At 44.3% G+C, this 17828-nt stretch overlaps 1 protein-coding gene across 1 annotated transcript in view; it reads left to right on the top strand.

The window, feature by feature from the left end:
- The window catches only part of TVP23C (trans-golgi network vesicle protein 23 homolog C), a 247623-nt gene extending 232266 nt beyond the window's left edge, over positions 1-15357 (top strand). The window contains exons 6-7 of the mRNA XM_069654555.1: positions 2087-2215; positions 14121-15357. Coding sequence (XP_069510656.1) covers positions 2087-2215; positions 14121-14153 — 162 coding nt within the window. The 3' untranslated portion in view covers positions 14154-15357. The remainder of the gene's footprint in view (positions 1-2086; positions 2216-14120) is intronic.
- The last annotated feature ends 2471 nt before the right edge of the window (positions 15358-17828 follow it).

Raw genomic sequence — 17828 nt, 5'->3', positions numbered from 1 at the left:
TGATTTTTTTCTTTACTTAGGATTCCCAGCCAGACGACTGGGAATATTCATGAGCATGTGAATCCATGTCAGACCCGTGCTGGAGAACAGTTACAGGTAAGTAATTTGTTCCTTCTCTTCCTAAGCCACAACTTCCTGTGTGCAGGAGCAGTATACTTTGACAATTTCACAGTCTTCTGGGCTTTTCTGCATGCTCCTTTACAGTATGTTTTTTTTCTTAAGACCCCTTTTTCGACAAAGCTCGATCAAATCGAATGACCCTGCTCGTTTCTGCTCCCACTCATGACATCGGTAAGAAGAAACTGAGGTGTTTGAGGTGTATCTATCTGCTCTGCCACCAAGATATGCTTTAGCCACCCCTTCAGATCGGCCACCCAAGATTGTCGGAACTACCATACAAGCATCTTTGAATCCAATACACAAGGTTAAGCAGCTGGCGGTCGATTAGCAGAGACCTTGTGCATGATCTGTTTGGCCGTCATTGAAACCCATTGCTGCTTTGCAGAAACATTTCCACACTTAACTGACTGTGCGTTTTTGTAGATTAGTTACCTGAGTGGTGTTGGCAACAGTCTTTGAGTAATCCCATAGGGATCCCTTTAGGCCGTCTGACACACACTTCTGAACTTGTTGGGTGGCACGTTAAAAGGGGAGTGGGGCTTTTGAAATACAATGTATCGTTTCTGGGCAGTTTGATAAACCCTTATTTAAGGTATTGCACCTGTACTAAAACATGGAGTGACCACCCCAATGTGGTATTTAAAGAATATTGTCCATAGTAGAGCATGGCTAAATTAATCTCCTTTTCAGTGTGCTACATTACCCAGCGTCTCTTGAAATGTAATCTTGATTGGGTACAATCAACAGTGTAGATAAATTGGGATTAGTGGGCAGGTTGAAAAGGGGCATTGGCCCACAGAGAGTTTGGTTAGAGTAATCATGGCAGGTTTGAAAATAATTCTGCCAACAGACAAGATTTAGGATATTGTGAGTCTGCAAGCTTCCTGCAATGATGCATGGACTTATTTTGAGGCCTTTGGGAGGCTCAACATTTCCTGCATTACGTCGCCCCTTCCCCTAGTACTGGCTTGCATTTTGCTGGTGCCATTATTGTGCTGCTGCATACTTTTGTGACCTCCTTAAAGAGTTATAGTTTATAGGTCATAGGAACCGACATATTGCCTTTTAAAATCTGTTTTATGTGAATGGTAATGTTCCTCTCTTAGTTTCTTGCATATTTTTTGAGAACCATGCATATTTTTCTTTACTTTCTGCTTTGCTGTGGCATCTTTATTCCCTGCCCCACTGGTATGGCTTATCGCTGACTAAAGTAGCTTTCCTGTTTAAAAGGACTCAGATTTCACAATTTTATAAAAAGTTATTTAAAAAAACATTTTCTTCAACTAATGTTTGAACACGGTAAATACATAGTATGTTATTGGGCCATAGCAACCCCATATTGTCCATGTATGTATACACCTAAGCTACATAACCCCAGCCTAATGATTTGCATGTAAGTTTACAGTCCACAAACAGTTTTGCTCTTAATGTTTGATAACGTGTTCTGTACTCACAGAATTGTACAGTGATCCCATGAAACATGAGTGGGTTGGGCGAACTATCGCATCAGGACTAACTTAACTAAACAGCAGGTCCAGCAGATGACTTTCTATGAATTAGGCTCATAATATATGCTTGATATTCAAAGTCTTCTAAGTTGTCTAGGAGGGACTTAAAAGCTGGCCATTATTATAGTAACTAGTGTTAAAAACATGTTTAGACCATGTAAGATTGTGGGCAAGTGGGGATGCTTTGCAAAGCTACATAAAACCAATCGGGGATGCACATGAGTATGTTCTATATGAAGTTTCTTCTTCTAGTCAAATAGATTCCTTGCATTTGACTGCAGATAAGGACAGCAAGCATATAGCCTACCCATTGTGAAACACATGATCTTTGCAACACGTCTTATAGCTCAATCTGATTTCGAATGGACCGAGAACTACAAATTACAATTGGTGGGGGATAAAGTCAATCCAGATTCTGACTCATTTTGTGTTCTTATCCATTTGCTCTTTTCCAACAGGCTGTGGTCATCATGGGCGTTGTTCTGCAGGGCGCTAACCTGTATGGTTATGTCAAATGCAAAGTTGGCAGCCGGAAGAATTTAACCAGTTTAGCTACAAACTACCTTGGAAGCCATTTCTTACGACAGGTAAACACTGTTTTGGCTGCATGGGCAGAGTTATCCCATCTACTGCTACATTTCTACACTGTAGAATCTTGCTTCTGTTTATTTGAAATGGGAATTGCATCTGTTTCTTAGGAAATCTGTGTACTAAACAAAGAGAAACAATTAACTGTCGGAGAGCAGAAAGGACAAAGTGCAAGTTACTCCTTATAGTGAGTCGTGTATTTGTCAGTCCCTGACTGATCAAATAGGACATGAACTGGAACATTACTTGTTCAGAAGGAATCTTAAAGCATTGAGATGTGTGCTTTTGCTGCTACTGTAGTCTTTACACCTTCGTAACCTTTTCATAAGCCTGCTCTATACATTAGTCTTAGTCGCTCTCTCTTGCCATAGTATAGTCGGAGAGGGGGAGATGGAGGTAGGTTTGTCTACCGGAAGGGAGCTAAGCACGTTCAGTAAGTAACAGGATAGCTACTGGTACACCAAGTCCCCCAACCTCCAGACTTGGTGCACTGCTTGAAAGCATGTGAACACCTGGATAGAAGGCAGCCTATTTATCGAGTCCCTAAACCAACTAGGTACTACAGACTGGCCATCTCAATGTTTGTGTCATTTGGAAAACTAACTTTTATTTAGTAGTGGTTTTAAAACGCTTGAGGTATAATGGATGTGGCCGCTATGAAAATGATATCCTAAGTGGAACAAAACCTGCATGCACTTGAAGCCCCCTACACCCACATTTTCCATTTAAGTATCGTGAAAAGGAAGATATCCCTCCTTTGGGACAACACTCTAGGACACGGGAAGCAATACATCTGGCAGTAGAGGCCTTTCCTTGCTTTGTTTTCTGGCATTTGGCCTGTTTAAGTCTAAGTACCTAATATCCTTGATTCTGTAAAGGTAAAGCTTGGGAGTCATCCAAATATCGAGGCATACATCTCTATAATAGGCTAGCCCTATTGCTGTAAGTTTGTGTCACTACTATAATTTGCACTCCCACTTGGTATGCAAAAGATTTGCCTTGCTCAGACATTCCTGTTTGGTGTAATCAATTCTTGCAAAGTGGAGAGCAGAGAGTGACATCTGCATAGGTGAAGACCACAACTCCACTACAAAGAATCACACACATAAGAGAGTAATACATCATTTTCCCAAAAACATTTTAGTGGTATTTTTCACTCGAATCTGGACTTAACTGAAGGAGATAGTATTTGCAGGTATGAAAAATTACTTAGAATTCCATCATGTTTGTATTTGCAGGTATGAAAAATTACTTAGAATTCCATCATGTTTGTGTAGATGTCTGTCCTGTTGGTTGCACTGATAATTATGTCCCAGGGAGCCAGTGCTGCCTCCTATCCATACTCTGAGCAGTCTGTAATGAAGGTTACTTGAGTATTTAGAGATAAGAATGGCAAGCCTAAAGGTTGTATGACCACCGTTGCAATTTGTCTAGAATGTGACCCAACGTAGGACACTGTTCCGACTGTGTCTATTGATTTAAAAAAAAGAAAACCGCTATTTTTTTCAAGGTGGTTAGACGAACTATGCAATCTCGTGCTGCCAGGATTCCAAGAGCTCTCTGTAACCACCACATAATGGAGAAAGCTTAATTTGGGAACTGTTGACTAGTGGTAAGAACCCTCTCCTGTTGAAGGTAATTGTGTCCTGTTGAAGGTCATTGCCTCCTGTTGGATATGCTGAGCCCACCAGTTGGACATCATTGAAATGTATCTGCTAATCTAGAAAGCTGATTCAGGTCGAAGAGACAATTGTAGGGCCAGCTGAAGGAAAACTGAGATATGACTTAAGTAGGTATCCAGTTAGGGGAGTATAGATCGATTCACTGGCACCAGAAAAACAATGCTACCAATGTGACCTTGGAAAAAAAGCAGGAGATTGCGCTTAGGCCAAAAGGTTGTACTTTGTACTGGTCTTCATTGTTCGTATCCCTAAAACAGACTTAATCTGTGTGCCTTCCAGATTGGCATATGCAAGTACACTTACACTTTTCTTGCACTCTGACACATCGGTCCAAGTTAAACTAACACTGAAGTGGAGTATGTCTAGATCTATCTCCACCTTTCGGGGCCTACGCCAGGGGTGTGTTCTGGCCCCAACACTTTTTTCATTCATTTTTGATTTGAAGGATGCATTCCTGGATGCAAGATTCTAAAACCTTGAATTATATAGGCCTCAAGCGATTCCCTTGATGTTTTAGCCATCTATTTTCAGAGAAATGAACTAGAAATATAGCTAAATCAAACATTTTGATATTATCTGGCCGTAAAAAAAACATAAATCTCAGAAGCATCAATGCACATTGAATAAAGAAAGGCTTGAAGTGCTGGATTCCTTTATTTATCTTGGTGCCTTTATCGAACTAAGAACCTCAATCTCCAGAGCATGTAAAAGACTAAAACTAAGAGCACACTAGCCATTAAAGCAAGGCTAGTACACCAACATTTCGACACTGTTCAGCTCGTCCACCCATCAGGTTTTATAAACGAAAAGTGGTGCTGTGTATCACTTATTGGGCAGAGGCTAAGATCCTAAAATGCTTCCTATGCCTGGAGTTATGTCCTGAGACTCCCACATGGTGTTGCAACATGCATTATGATTAACATCACTGGAGATGTCTGTGATATGAAAAGTACTCTGTTTATACAGAAACATTTTGTTTTCACCATCACACCCAATATTTTAGGACCTTGTCGAGGTTTTGCACTCGAAGGAGATCGCGGAATTGAAGTGTGTGCTCTTCTTCTCTCTTTTTTTTTTTTTTTGTAGTGACTTTCTGTTGGAACTGCAGATTCCGTGGCGGTCTTGGTCCGTATAGTAGAAACTAAAAATAAATTACTATGATGTGATTGGTGTAAAACAAAAGATGTCTTTATTATATTCTTTTTCAGAAAAAAGCTTTAAACTCATTGCCACATTATCTTGTACAATTTCCAAGTTCTTATTTGAGATATCAATTCATGAAATTCGTTTCAATCTTTCTGATACATGTTAATCTGCTTAGAATCACCTGCTGTGCATATAGTCTGACATCCAGTGGTCACCACAGGGTATTGCATCTTGTCTTTCAAGGATCGAAAGGGGACGTCGACATGGGCGTGCCTGTAATACTATACCTAATGTGACGTATAGTGTATCCCAAATCCCTCACACGTCGAGGTCCCTCAAATAGTTTTTTTCCGCCCAGTTATCTGGCTGCCCTAATGCGGAGCTCTTTATAAGAGATTGCGTTATTGTTCTATTTATCGACCTTTGGTAGTTTATTCCCATTCAGGCACTTCAACGATTGAATCCTGTGCACCGCCGAAAACCGCGGGGAATTTTGACGCCTGTGAATCCGGCCGGCGCTGCCAACCACATGGCCGGGCCTTCTGGCCGGCCTGTACAGTAGGGAAAGTGGGGCTGGGTGGTCGTATTCTTTCAAAAATGCCTTTCCTTTTTCCCTCTCTTTGTTACCTGGGTTTTGTCATCGCTATATCTATCCTGCGCTATGGACAGGACTCCATTTAGATTTTGTCCTTCGTGAAAGGCCAAATATCTGTGGAACGACGAGCACCGTTGGTGCAATAATTGTCTCCCCCTCAACCACAACGAGGCAGCCTGTGAGGCCTGTAAACTCCTGCGTCCAAAGACGCTTAAGGAGCGCTGTTTGAAGCGGTGGGCAGCCTATGGTATGTCACTGGCCGAAAGGAATTCCCCCGCCGCCACAGCCACCAAGTGTGATGAAGCGACTAGCGATGACCAAGGCTCCGCTTCGGAGGCCATTGACCTGATGGCGGACAGTTCTCATTCTGCAGCGTCTGTCCCCGACCCTGGTAGGCACGGCGCGAGTCATGCTATGGGGAAAACTCCCGGCGACGGGGATGCACAAGGTTCCCACACTAAACGCACAACCCTCGGTTCTGCTTCGGCGGTACAGTCGAAGCGTTCCAAAGCGGCATGCGTCTGGGCAATCTAAAGTAAAGGGCGCTAGCGCCAAAACACACACGGGCGTCGAGATGCTACAGAAGAAAGCGATGACACCGCTTACGGCCCCGGTGACGCCGAAATCCACCGCGCAGCCATCAGCTCAACCCGCACATCTCCCTACTAGCCCAAGCATCAGAGATAGTATCGCAAGGATCGCCTCAGCGGTTCAACTTAAGGAACGGTCGAAAGAGACGGCAAAACAAAAGAAACAGCCTAGAGACGCACCGAGACACACGTCAGAACGTCCGGAACCTCGCAAGGACTACTCTGAAAGCCCTTTGCCTTTTTGTCCAGTGCTTTAGGAGACAAATCTAGACGCTCTGCAGGAGAAGTGGGTTGAAATTACCCCTTTCCTCCCCTGGACGACTCTGGTTCATCTTCAGGACCAGGGAGAAGTTTGAGGGGTGTATGAACAGACTAGAGAAATGTGTCTTTTTCTGAGAGGTTTGCTCCCAAAAGGCCTTGTGAGGACCTTCCTTTTACACAAGTTTCAGTGGACGATCCTCATGAGGAATATACTTATGACCTCACTGATGACGAGGGCACTGTGGACACATGTACAAGATGATGTTCCCTTTGGGGACAATATTGATGATCCTGCGGATCCAATGGAGAATTGGGAAGACCGCCATCAGGTTGATTGTCAACCTTGGGCATCCCCTCCTGCTACCCCAGACCCGGACGCCCTGGGTATGGATTCCCCCCCCCCCCGCTCCCCTCACTCCAGTCCACCAAGCCTCACCTGTGGATGATCAGATGGTGTTTAACGCCATCTTGAAAAAGGCGGTCAAGCATTTTCAGATCGTCCTACAGGAGGCTTTGCCGGATTCGGATTTTGTAGTGGACATACTGAAAGAAAAGCCTCCTGCCAGCCAGGCCATTCCTTTGTTGAATTCTATCAAGAGGAGACTGGCGCCTTAATTGTTGAAACCAGCTGAGACCAAAGCGGTTAACTCCAGGGTAGAGAAGTTGTTTTGCCCTTCACCTACCGACCCTGCTTACATCAAGGACTATGCCACTCCAGATTCACCAGCACTAGAAAAAGGGCAGGTGTACCCCTTTCTACGGATGAAGCACCGCCTGATTAAGAATCCAAGAGGTTGTATGCACTGGGGAAGCGGGTCACGACTGCTGCTGCGTTCTCCACCCAAATAGCCAATAACACTACTCTGTTGGCTAGCTTTGCAGACGGGAGGTACCTGAACCAATGCAGGCTAAGTTGCTCGCAATTGTATCGTAAGGCAAGTACGTGACTCAGAATGTGCTTAAGAACACTATAGACGCTGCTGAAACAGTGGGAAGAACCTTGGAACAGGGTACCTTACTCAAGCAACCCGCCTGGCTGAGGAACTCTGGGTTTAAGACGGAGACCAAGGCAGCCTTAATAAACAAGCCCGTTGAGGAAACAAACTTGTTCGGCAAGGCACCGGACGAAGCACTTGAGACAGCCAAAAAAAAGAACATGAGACTCTCGTCCCTGCAACAGATTACCCTGAGGCCTTCACAACAGAGAGGGGGCGGCTCGCGTTCCTTTCGTGGGCAATCTCGCTGCCTGCAAAACCAGTATGGTTCGGGAAACAAGTGGAATTCAGGACAAGGATCTAACACCACCACCACGTATCTACCTAGAGGTCAGCGGCATGGAAAGGGTAGAGGCTGGAGTTCCACTCCCAGAGGCTCCCCGGCCTCAGGTCAGAAATGACTCTCAGATCAGATTCCCTCCCATGCCACCACTGGTCGGGGGCGTCTACCATCATTCCTTCATGCATGGGAGGGGATAACAGACCAGTGGATACTCAAGACCGTCGCCCACGGGTACTGCATAGAATTTTGCCGACCACCTCAATTCAGACCGCCAAAATCAAGACGCCTGACGCGAGAACAGCTACGCATCCTACTGCAAGAGGTCGAGATCCTGCAGGAAAAGGGCACCATAGTAGTCGTCCCTATTCTACAGGTAAACAAGAGTATTTATTCAGTGTACTTACTTGTACCCAAAATAGATCTCACCATGTGCCCTGTGCTAGACTTGTACCCAGAGAACAAATTTGTCAAACCTCAAAAGTTTTGTATGGTCACATTACAGGAAGTAATCAAGATGCATAATTTCATATTTCAATGTTGCAGGCGCACAGAAAATACCTAAGGTTCATGATGGAGGACAAGCACTATCAGTTCAAAGTACTCCCCTTCAGCATAGCCTCAGTTTCAAGGGTGTTTACGAAGGTACTGGCAGTGGCAGCAGCGCACCTGCGCAGAGAATCCGTCCCGGTTTACCATTACCTTAACGACTGACTCATAACAGGGTAGTCCTAAGGAACATGCCTGTTGAACACTCAAAAGACGCTAAACCTCTTATTCAGCCTGGGATTCTCCATCAATTAGAAGAAATCCACCCTAGACCCCAGTCAAGTCAAACAGTTTCTAGGGGCTCTAATTCGGACAGAAGACGGCCTTGTCTTCCCCTCCAACGAGAGAGTTCAGAACATGCTGTTTCAGATCCCTCAATGTGTAGACAGTTGAGAGGTGACGTTACGTAAGGCCATGCGACTGTTAGGAATGATGGCGTCCTGCATTTACTTAGTTCCTCACGCGCGTCTGCCCATGCGTCCCATGCAAGAGTGGCTCAACAGCCAGTGGTGTCAGGCCAGCCGACAATGGGAAGATCTGGTAGTTGTCTCGCCAGCCCTCGTTCTCTCTCTGCAGTGGTGGTCTAGGACAACCTCTTGAAGGGGAAAAGCCTTCACCACCCCTGCAGTAGAAGCCACTCTAGATGCATCTCTCACAGGGTGTGGGGGGGGGCTCACCTGCTTCAGCAGACGGCACACGGCATGTGGTCCCTAAAAGTAGCATCCAACCACATACATTTGTTGGAGCTTTTAGCTGTATTCAAAGCACTGAAAGCCTTTCAGACACAGTAACAGGGGAAGACAGTCCTGATCCTGACAGACGGCACCACAGCCATGTACTGGGGCACACACTCGCCAGGGCTATCCAAGCTGTCCCAGAACATTTGGAAATGGGCTCTCAAACACAGGATGTTCTTGTTGTCCCAACACGTTCCAGGGGAACTCAATCTTCTGGCGGACGTACTCAGCAGAGACTTCCCACTGCCCGTAGAATACGAATGGCAATTACATGAAGACATTGTCCCCAACGTTTTCGTGCTATGGGGCTTCCCAGAGATCGACTTGTTGGCAACTCTGGAGAACGCTCAATGCCAAGATTACACCTCCAGGTACCCCCAGAACCGATCCAAGGGCAACAGTCTCTGGATTGCATGGTCTGGGAAATTTGTTTATGCTTCCCTCCTCCCTGCCCCCCGACTCCCCTGCTCAACAAGATCTTGCACAAGATGCACCAGGAACCAGTCACCATGATATTGGTGGCTCCCATGTGGGCCTACCAACCTTGGTTCTCTCATCTGATGGAGATGTCCCGATCTCCTCCAATGAAACTGCCTTGTCCATACAACATGTTCTCACAGGACAAGGTAGAAACACTTCACCCATGCCCGCAAACCCTGAACTTAGCGGCCTGGCACCTGAGGTCATAGAGTTCGGGCGCCAACTCCCTCAAAGATGCATGGACATACTTAGGGAGGCGAGGAAACCTAACACCCGATATTGCTACTCCAGTAAATGGAAGCGCTTTATCTGGTGCAACTCCAAGGGCATCAATCCCATTGACTGCACTCCTACACACATTGGGGTGTATCTGACTCACTTAGACTCCGGTCTGGTTTTTAATTCCCTGAAAGTTCGTCTAGTTTTTAATTCCCTGAAAGTTCATCTGGCTGCCTTCTCAGCCTACACCACATCACAACAGAATGTGTCGTGGTGGAAAGTACCAGTTATTAAGCCTTTCATGGAAGAGGTTAAAAGAAATCATCCCCCCATTTATAACCCGGCTCCCGGATGGGACCTAAATGTGGTAGTGACTAGACTTATGGGGTCTCCCTTTGAGCCGATGCATAAAGCAAGTTTCAAGGATCTTACAAATAAGGCAGCCTTCCTAGTGGCCATCACTTCTATAAGAAGAGTTGGTGAACTACAAGCCCTTTCAGTCCTATAACCCTTTCGTTACAGTCCATAAAGATAAGGTAGTTATGCGCACTCATGCTCGATTTGCGCCTACATTTATTTCCAAGTTCTATGTGAACCAATCAATAGAGCTGCCTACTTTGTTCCAGAGCCCCACTAACGTGGCCGAAAGAAGCCTACACACACTAGATGTGCGCAGGGCAGTCATGTTTTACCTAGAAAGAACTAGAACACTGAGGAAAATAAATACATTTTTCGTTTTAGAGGCAGCTGCTAGAGAAGGGGGATCCTGTCGCTCTAAATCAGCCATCTGAAGGTGGATTGTCAATTGTATCACACTCTGTTTCTCTCTTGCTAAGAGAGAACTGCCCTTCAAGCCTAGAGCACATTCTACTTGAGGCACTGGGGCTTCCATAGCATTCATTGCAAATGTTCCCCCTAGAATCCATTTGCAAAGCGGCAACCTGGAGTTCTGTACACACCTTTACAAAACGCTATTGCCTAGACACTCATTCTAGGTCTGATTCTCAGGTGGGACAAGCAGTACTAAGACATCTTTTCACTACTGTTCTTCTGACGACCCACCTCCAACTCCGGGTAATGCTCGCTAGTCTATGTACAGCATGTGATTCTAAGCAGATTAACAAGCATCAGAAGACATGCATTACTCACCGTAATAGCATTTCTGATGATTGTATCGGCTTAGATTCACATGCGCCCTCCCTTCCTCCCCGCTCTGGTGAAAGGAACATAGATGTCGTACTGCTTTCTCTCTTTTATGTACTCACTCACGATAGTCATTTGGCTCCCTCATGGCAGAAAAAATACAATCGGAGTGACCTCGACGCGTGAGGGATTTTGGGTACACTACACTACACGTCACGTTGGGGATAGCGTTACAGGCGCACCCATGTCTACGTCCCCTTTCGATCCTCGAAAGACGAGATGCAATACTCTGTGGTGACCACTAAATGTCAGACTATATGCACAGCATGTGCATCTAACAGATGCAATCATCAGAAATGCTATTACGGTGAGTAATGCATGTTGTATCCTACTTTGGAGTCGTTAGGAGCAAGAAAACAAATTTCTCGTAAATAGAGGCATTGCCCGCTCTGTGACGTAGCTTGTTTGGAAACCCTTGAACACCTATTCATTGACTGATAAACTTTAGATGTGTTAAGAGCAAAAATGTTCAAATCATTTGTACCGTTTTGGCTTCTGGTATTGAATTTTAAATGGCAATCAAATCTCAGAGTTTTGATGCAATTCGTTTTAAAAAAATGCTCTTTCATTAATAACTGTTTTTTTGTATGTTGTATAATGATGTGTGTGTATATATGCTAAGAACTGTGTAAGGTTTGATATAAACTGTAACCTATGAGAGAGGAAAAAACAACCCAACAGTGGTAACGGAATCCTTGAAAAACAGAAAAGGGGACTTGCATCGCCTTCAGTTTTGTAAATCGTGCTTAGAGTGGGAAGGGTATACCTAGATGTGGGTTCCAGACCATCTCTGTCTAGTGACCGAAGCTGCATCTCGCTGATGAGGCCAAAACTTGTCTGTTTGCTTGTAGACTTGTGCAGAAGGGATGTGACCTAGCAGTTCAGTCGGCTAGACTGCCGCATTTGAGGTGGGAACAAGCCTGATTTGCATATGGCCCTTCTTCTGTAATGGCATGGTAGTCTGAAAAATAATGGCCCCAAATGGGGATGCCCTGAGATGTGCCAGCGGTTAAGAGTAATTCAAAACTTACCAGCCATCACTGTTGGCTTTGTAAGCATTTACAAAGCCAACAGTTTTGGATCTTGTGTAGGCATCATAGGTACTTGCCACATGTGGCAGTTGTTTTCCACACGTGGCCAGGTTCTACCAGGATTTGACAGGCACACGTGATGTCTGTCTGAACACGTGGGCAGTTTATATATATATATAAGACAGATACACAAGTGGGACAAGCGGTTCTAAGACACCTGTTTGCTCATGACCCTTCTCACATCCCACCTCCTTCTTCTGGTACTGCTCGCTAATCTATGCACAGCATGTGATCTAAGCAGATTCCACAAGCCTCAGAAGGGATACATTACTCACCGTAATCGTATTTCTGATGCTTGTATCTGCTTAGATTCACATGCGACCCACCCTTCCTCCCCTCCGAGAGAAGGCGCATGATTGCTTGTAGTCTTACCTTTCTGTCTATCTGCTTGGATTATCTGTACTCACGCTACTCCTCATGCTTCCTCATGTCAGAAAAAATACAATCTGAGGATCCTACACGCGTGAGGGATCTTGGGTACAGTGGACGTCACACTAGGGATAGTATTACTGGCACGCCTGTGTCGACGCCCATTTTCGACTTTCGAAAAACAAACTGTAATACTCCGCAGCTTCCACTAGATGTCGGCCTATACGCGTGAGGGATCTTGGGTACAGTGGACGTCACACTAGGGATAGTATTACTGGCACGCCTGTGTCGACGCCCATTTTCGACTTTCGAAAAACAAACTGTAATACTCCGCAGCTTCCACTAGATGTCGGCCTATGCACAGCATGTGAATCTAAGCAGATACAAGCATCAGAAATACGATTACGGTGAGTAATGTATCCATATATATATATATATATATATATATATATATATATATATATATATATATATTCTCCACAAAAAAACAGGTCTGGAGAGCACGATCCGTGTGCAAGTAGACCCTTCCAATGTATTTCACATCCCGGTCCATACTTATTTAGATAAGACGATGAAAACTACTCCAGCTAGTGCTATGTAGATTGGCTATATAGCATAACCTTTTCATGTGTAGGCGATGGCATAGGCCAAATGCAGCCCCCATGGGCTTGGAGAGGTCCTTAAGTTCAAGGCATAGTGCCAGGTGTACAGTTGCCGCTATCATGTCTCCGTGTGCCTTGTCTAGTCATAGGTAAGGTACAAACCCACAATCAGCAAGTGCTTCAAATAGGTTTTGTTGTATTGCGATCTCCAAGCCGCAGGTCTAAAGCATGACACATAAGAGGATTGTGCAAAGGCTGATGCACAGTGCGTCACGCTTCATCCCTGCGGGGTGGAGACCACAGCCAATGGAGCGACAGCACCGACAGTAAGGGGAGGCAGTGGGAGTAGGCTATGGGGATCAGCGTGCAAGTGTGAGATAAAGGGCCACACAGCCGGGAGTGACCAGCGGGAAAGGACGAAAAGAAAGAGAAGGACTTGCTCGGTGTGTCCTTTATCAGGGGAACTTCTGCAATATCGCTCTTTAAAGAGTGATACTTTGGATCCATTATTTTATCCAATATTTATACCATGTCTTGCGACACCTGGCCTTGTCCGAAAGGTGGCGTATGGTGACCCCGCCCCCACAGTGTCGCCAGGCAATGTGCACTTGAATGGAAAGCATTGGATTGGGGGAGAAGGTGATGGTAAAGATCGATTAGTTAATAAAACAAATTCAGAGGGGCAAAAAATTCGGGTAAGGGAAATATGGCAACTGCAGCATTGGTATCAAACAGTACTTCCACAGTAAATCAATGGCTTTTTTTACATGTATTATTGGTGCACTGTGTGCACACTTATCTGGACATTTAAAAATAATTACTGGTTGCACAAGGCTTATTATAGTAACGGGTGCGTTTATATTGTTTTTCGGGGTGGTGGTGTCACCATTGCACAACACGCTGTAGACTCCCCAGAGGCTTGGGCCACCCATCGCCCAAACACATTGGTCCTACTTGATCTTCCTGTCTCTTTTACATTGGGAGAATCGTTATATAGCTTACTTTCCTCCTACCACAATCCTTCCTGCTGCATTTGTTGCTTGCTTTGATTTTTTTTTTGTGACTTTGTTTTACTGAAATCGCTTTAATCCTTTTTTTTCTCCAGGCATTTGCAAAAGAAAACCAGGCCGAGTCATGAAGAACCTCACACGAGCATTGGATGGACTTTTTATCACGTCTAACAAACCTATTTTCTAACTGCATTGCAGCAGGGATGTGCATTCTTACCTGCTTTGCATTTCCTGGGAATGCTCTGAATTTCCAATGTGTTCGGTTTTGCATTGAGTAAAGTGCTTTACCGTTGTTGGGATTATGAAGGTTGTTCTTTGCACACATTATTTTGAGTGGTTATATTAACCTTATCTCGAATAGAAATTCTCACAGCTTTTCCGCTAAGTATCGAACTGCACAACATTAGTTACTGTCCCCCGAGTATTTCGAAACTTTTCTTGGCTGCTTTTGCAAAACTTAATTGCAATCATTGATGAAAAGAGCAAGCAGCTTAAAATATACGCAATGAAACTATAGTGAAAAAAAGTAACGGAATGTCCCATCAGAGGGGGCCAGCCCACCATATAACGGACACAGATCAGCTGGTCAGGGACACCGCAAAAGAACAGTGACCAACCACACTTGCGCTGTACAGTAGTCGTACATGGTCCATGCAATATGCCTTCACCAGAGACTTTTTTTTCAGAAATATCTTGAAGGTTTAGGATATTCTTTTAGATCTTTTTGAAAACAAATGTATAAAACGTATTTTTACAGGCTTGCATTGTTGGGCCTGGGCTCATTTTTTGAATGCAGGTTGTCCCTTCGGTTACTTTTAAGGGGAGAGTATAATGCATTTTTTGGTGTTTTTATCTTTTTGCAAGTGTGTTGTCACTGCTTCTTGTTGCTAGCCCATGGCGTAAGGGGCATTCCCAACCGCCCAAGGAATTATGGTTGCCAATAGCAATACCGAGATTTTTGTTAATTTTGATTTAAAATATTAATCACAAAGGTCTTGAAACTCAATGTATCTGGCTCTTAATCATGATGCTTTGCATCCATCCGTTTTGAACTGCTGTTAGCCCTGCAGGTTTGTAGGGATGTGCAATTTTATTCTGCAGAAGACTTGTTCCCTTTCTCCGGCAAGTTTCCCATCATTCATACAGATTTATGATAGATGCATTTCACCTTCGCAAACCTGTCTTCGCCTGGTTTTCATTTTTGTACCTTTCCTCAAATAGGGTTTACGATGTAGCCAACAATTTGAATAATTAAATGTATAACAAAAGGGCTTCTGGTGTATGTTTGACCACTCTAAAATAAATTATTGGAATTATTGTTTTGTCATACAATGTTGTTCTATTATTAAACTGCATACAAAGGTGTTTCCTATTAGAAATATTGAAGTGGCTTGCAAGAATATGTCAAAATATTGTCTTAATATTGTTAATTCATTGCTAACTAGATTTAGAAAACGGCATGGAAAGATACTCGCAGTCCTCCCACTGCCACAATATCAACACTTCACAAATAACTCGACGACATCACCTTAGGGCGCACAGTTCTCCAGCAAGACAGTTAAAGCTTTCACATCAGAAGGGAGGGTTTTGGCCTTTCTTTATTGGTATCTCACGCGGGACACTTTAATCTTCCAGCGAGGAAGTTTCATTTTCATCTCTGCCAACATGTCGGCGCAATCACGATGGTCACCAACATTGACAAAGTTATTGTTCAATTTTAAACCAACCTGCCATAGAAAATATATGCAGTGCATGTCGCAAGTTAGTGACACAGTAGTTATGACAATTAATTTTAACTCGCCAAAGTGGCAGTTTTCTGAAGGGTTCTAGTCTTTTCTGTGCATTGGTTGCGGCAAACATTAGATGCTCTTACGTGGACACAGGAACAGATGCATGGCAGTGCATTTGGATGGGGTTGTCCATTATACTTGGAGCAACACACATGGGTCAGTCAGGGCTACCTGTAATGTGCATCACTTTGGGCTGGGCTTTCCTACAATTATGTGACAATTGCATCATCACCATGTGTGTGTGCTGATTTTCTCCCGCATGCACACCATATTCCCGTGCCTCGGTTTCTTTAGTGCCCCAAGAATCAAATTTGCTCATCTCTCCCCACACTTGTCTGTCTTCTTTCTACGTCCTAAAGTTCCTGATTTCCTTCTCCACTGAACATGTGCCCTTTTCTTCTTCTGGCAATTAGAAACCTTCCTTGCCTCCCAAGGTCGCTTTTTCCACAAATCTGTTTGTTACTTACCTGTGTTTCCACAGCGTCGCATCCCTCTATGTCACAGATATGTCGATTTAAATGTGTCCAGAGTAGGCATTAATGTTCACAGTGTCTCAAAAAGGGTTATGAATGTCAAGTCAATGTTTTGTGCGTTTTCCAAACCATGAAAAAATGAGGAGTCTATTTTGTAAATTTTCTGTCAACATCAACACTGGAGAACAGGAAGTGCAATGTCAAATTAAATCTAGTTGTGACCTTTTGTTTTCAAGGCATTCATTTTAACTTATTTTGCAATGAGCTTACATATACCCTATGAATAGTTTTTTTCAAACTAGGTATATTCGTGCTTAACGTGTGAAAGAAGAATCAGTTTACCAATATTATTTAGTTGGCTTATTATTGAATAGGATTGACATGCTTCGTTTTATCTTTTTTAACCAATTCTTCTTCTTAAATGTCTCTTGAAACCCATCCAAATTGTGGACTTGCTCAATAACTTTCAAAGGAGTTTGGTAGAAAAGTTTGTGTTTTGATTGCTCAAAAGTTGTGCCTGCTTTAATCCCATTGGGGTATACATGGTGGCATAGAACTTTCCTACAAGAAATCTGCAGCAGCATTATGTTTACATTTCTGAATGTATCCAATGTTAAAGAAGAGCCCCTGAGAAAGACAATGAAGTCATTTATCTATGCGTAGAACAGAATACTTGTTACACATTATTATTATGGTATTGAGCGCAGACTTTGCATCGAAAAGCTACGGAGCGCTTTACAGAGGTATACAACAATACAGAAACATAGAGTGGTATACAACAGCACAGCTACATAACGGAGCACTTTACAGAGGTAACAGAACAGACATACAGCCGGAGTGGGGGGGGGGGTAGTATACAGAGGGGCATAGAGGAGGGGTATTCAGTGGCGGGGAGGAGATGGGCGGGCCGGCGTCTAGCAAGTCAGGTGGTGCGATGGACGATGTGATGGCCTAGGTATTAAGGGGAGATTCCTTGAAAAGGTGAGTCTTGAGTTCGTTTCTGAGTTGTAGGAGTGTGGGGGCAAGTCAGATGCTGACAGGGAGGAGGTTCTGTAATCTTGGGGCGTAGGCAGAGAAGACTTGTTTTATGGTCCTTTCCTTTTTGCAGCACTGGATTTCAAGTCTGCACATGTCCTGGGTTCTGGTGATGTGCTGTCTGCCAGAGATGCTGAGTTTCCCCAAGAGGTAGTTGGATGACTTGAGGGCGACTGCCTTATAGATGATGCAGCTAGACTCGAATGTGATTTGTGCATGAAGTGGGAGCCAGTGAAGTTCGATGAGGGCCGGAGTGATGTAGTTGTATCAGCGCAGACCCTTGATGAGTCATGCACCCGTGTGTAGGACACTTCTCAGGGGCACAAGGGAGGACGACGGTATGCCTTCGAGGAGAGCATTGACCCAATCCAGTTGGAGTATGATCAGTGCTTGAACAGTGGATCTAAAGCTGTCCGGAGGGAGGAAGGGCTTGCATTTTTACAGGAGGGTGAGCTGATACCAAGCTGTCTGACTTTTCTTAGCTATGTGTTTCTTGAAGGAGAGG

This window comes from Ambystoma mexicanum, chromosome 3q, assembly GCF_040938575.1.
Source record: "Ambystoma mexicanum isolate Mex_15411 chromosome 3q, UKY_AmexF1_1, whole genome shotgun sequence".
In the NCBI taxonomy this organism is placed as follows: Eukaryota; Metazoa; Chordata; class Amphibia; order Caudata; family Ambystomatidae; genus Ambystoma; species Ambystoma mexicanum.
The sequence above is the reverse complement of the archived record's forward strand: the minus strand, read 5'-3'. Positions and strand labels throughout refer to the sequence as shown.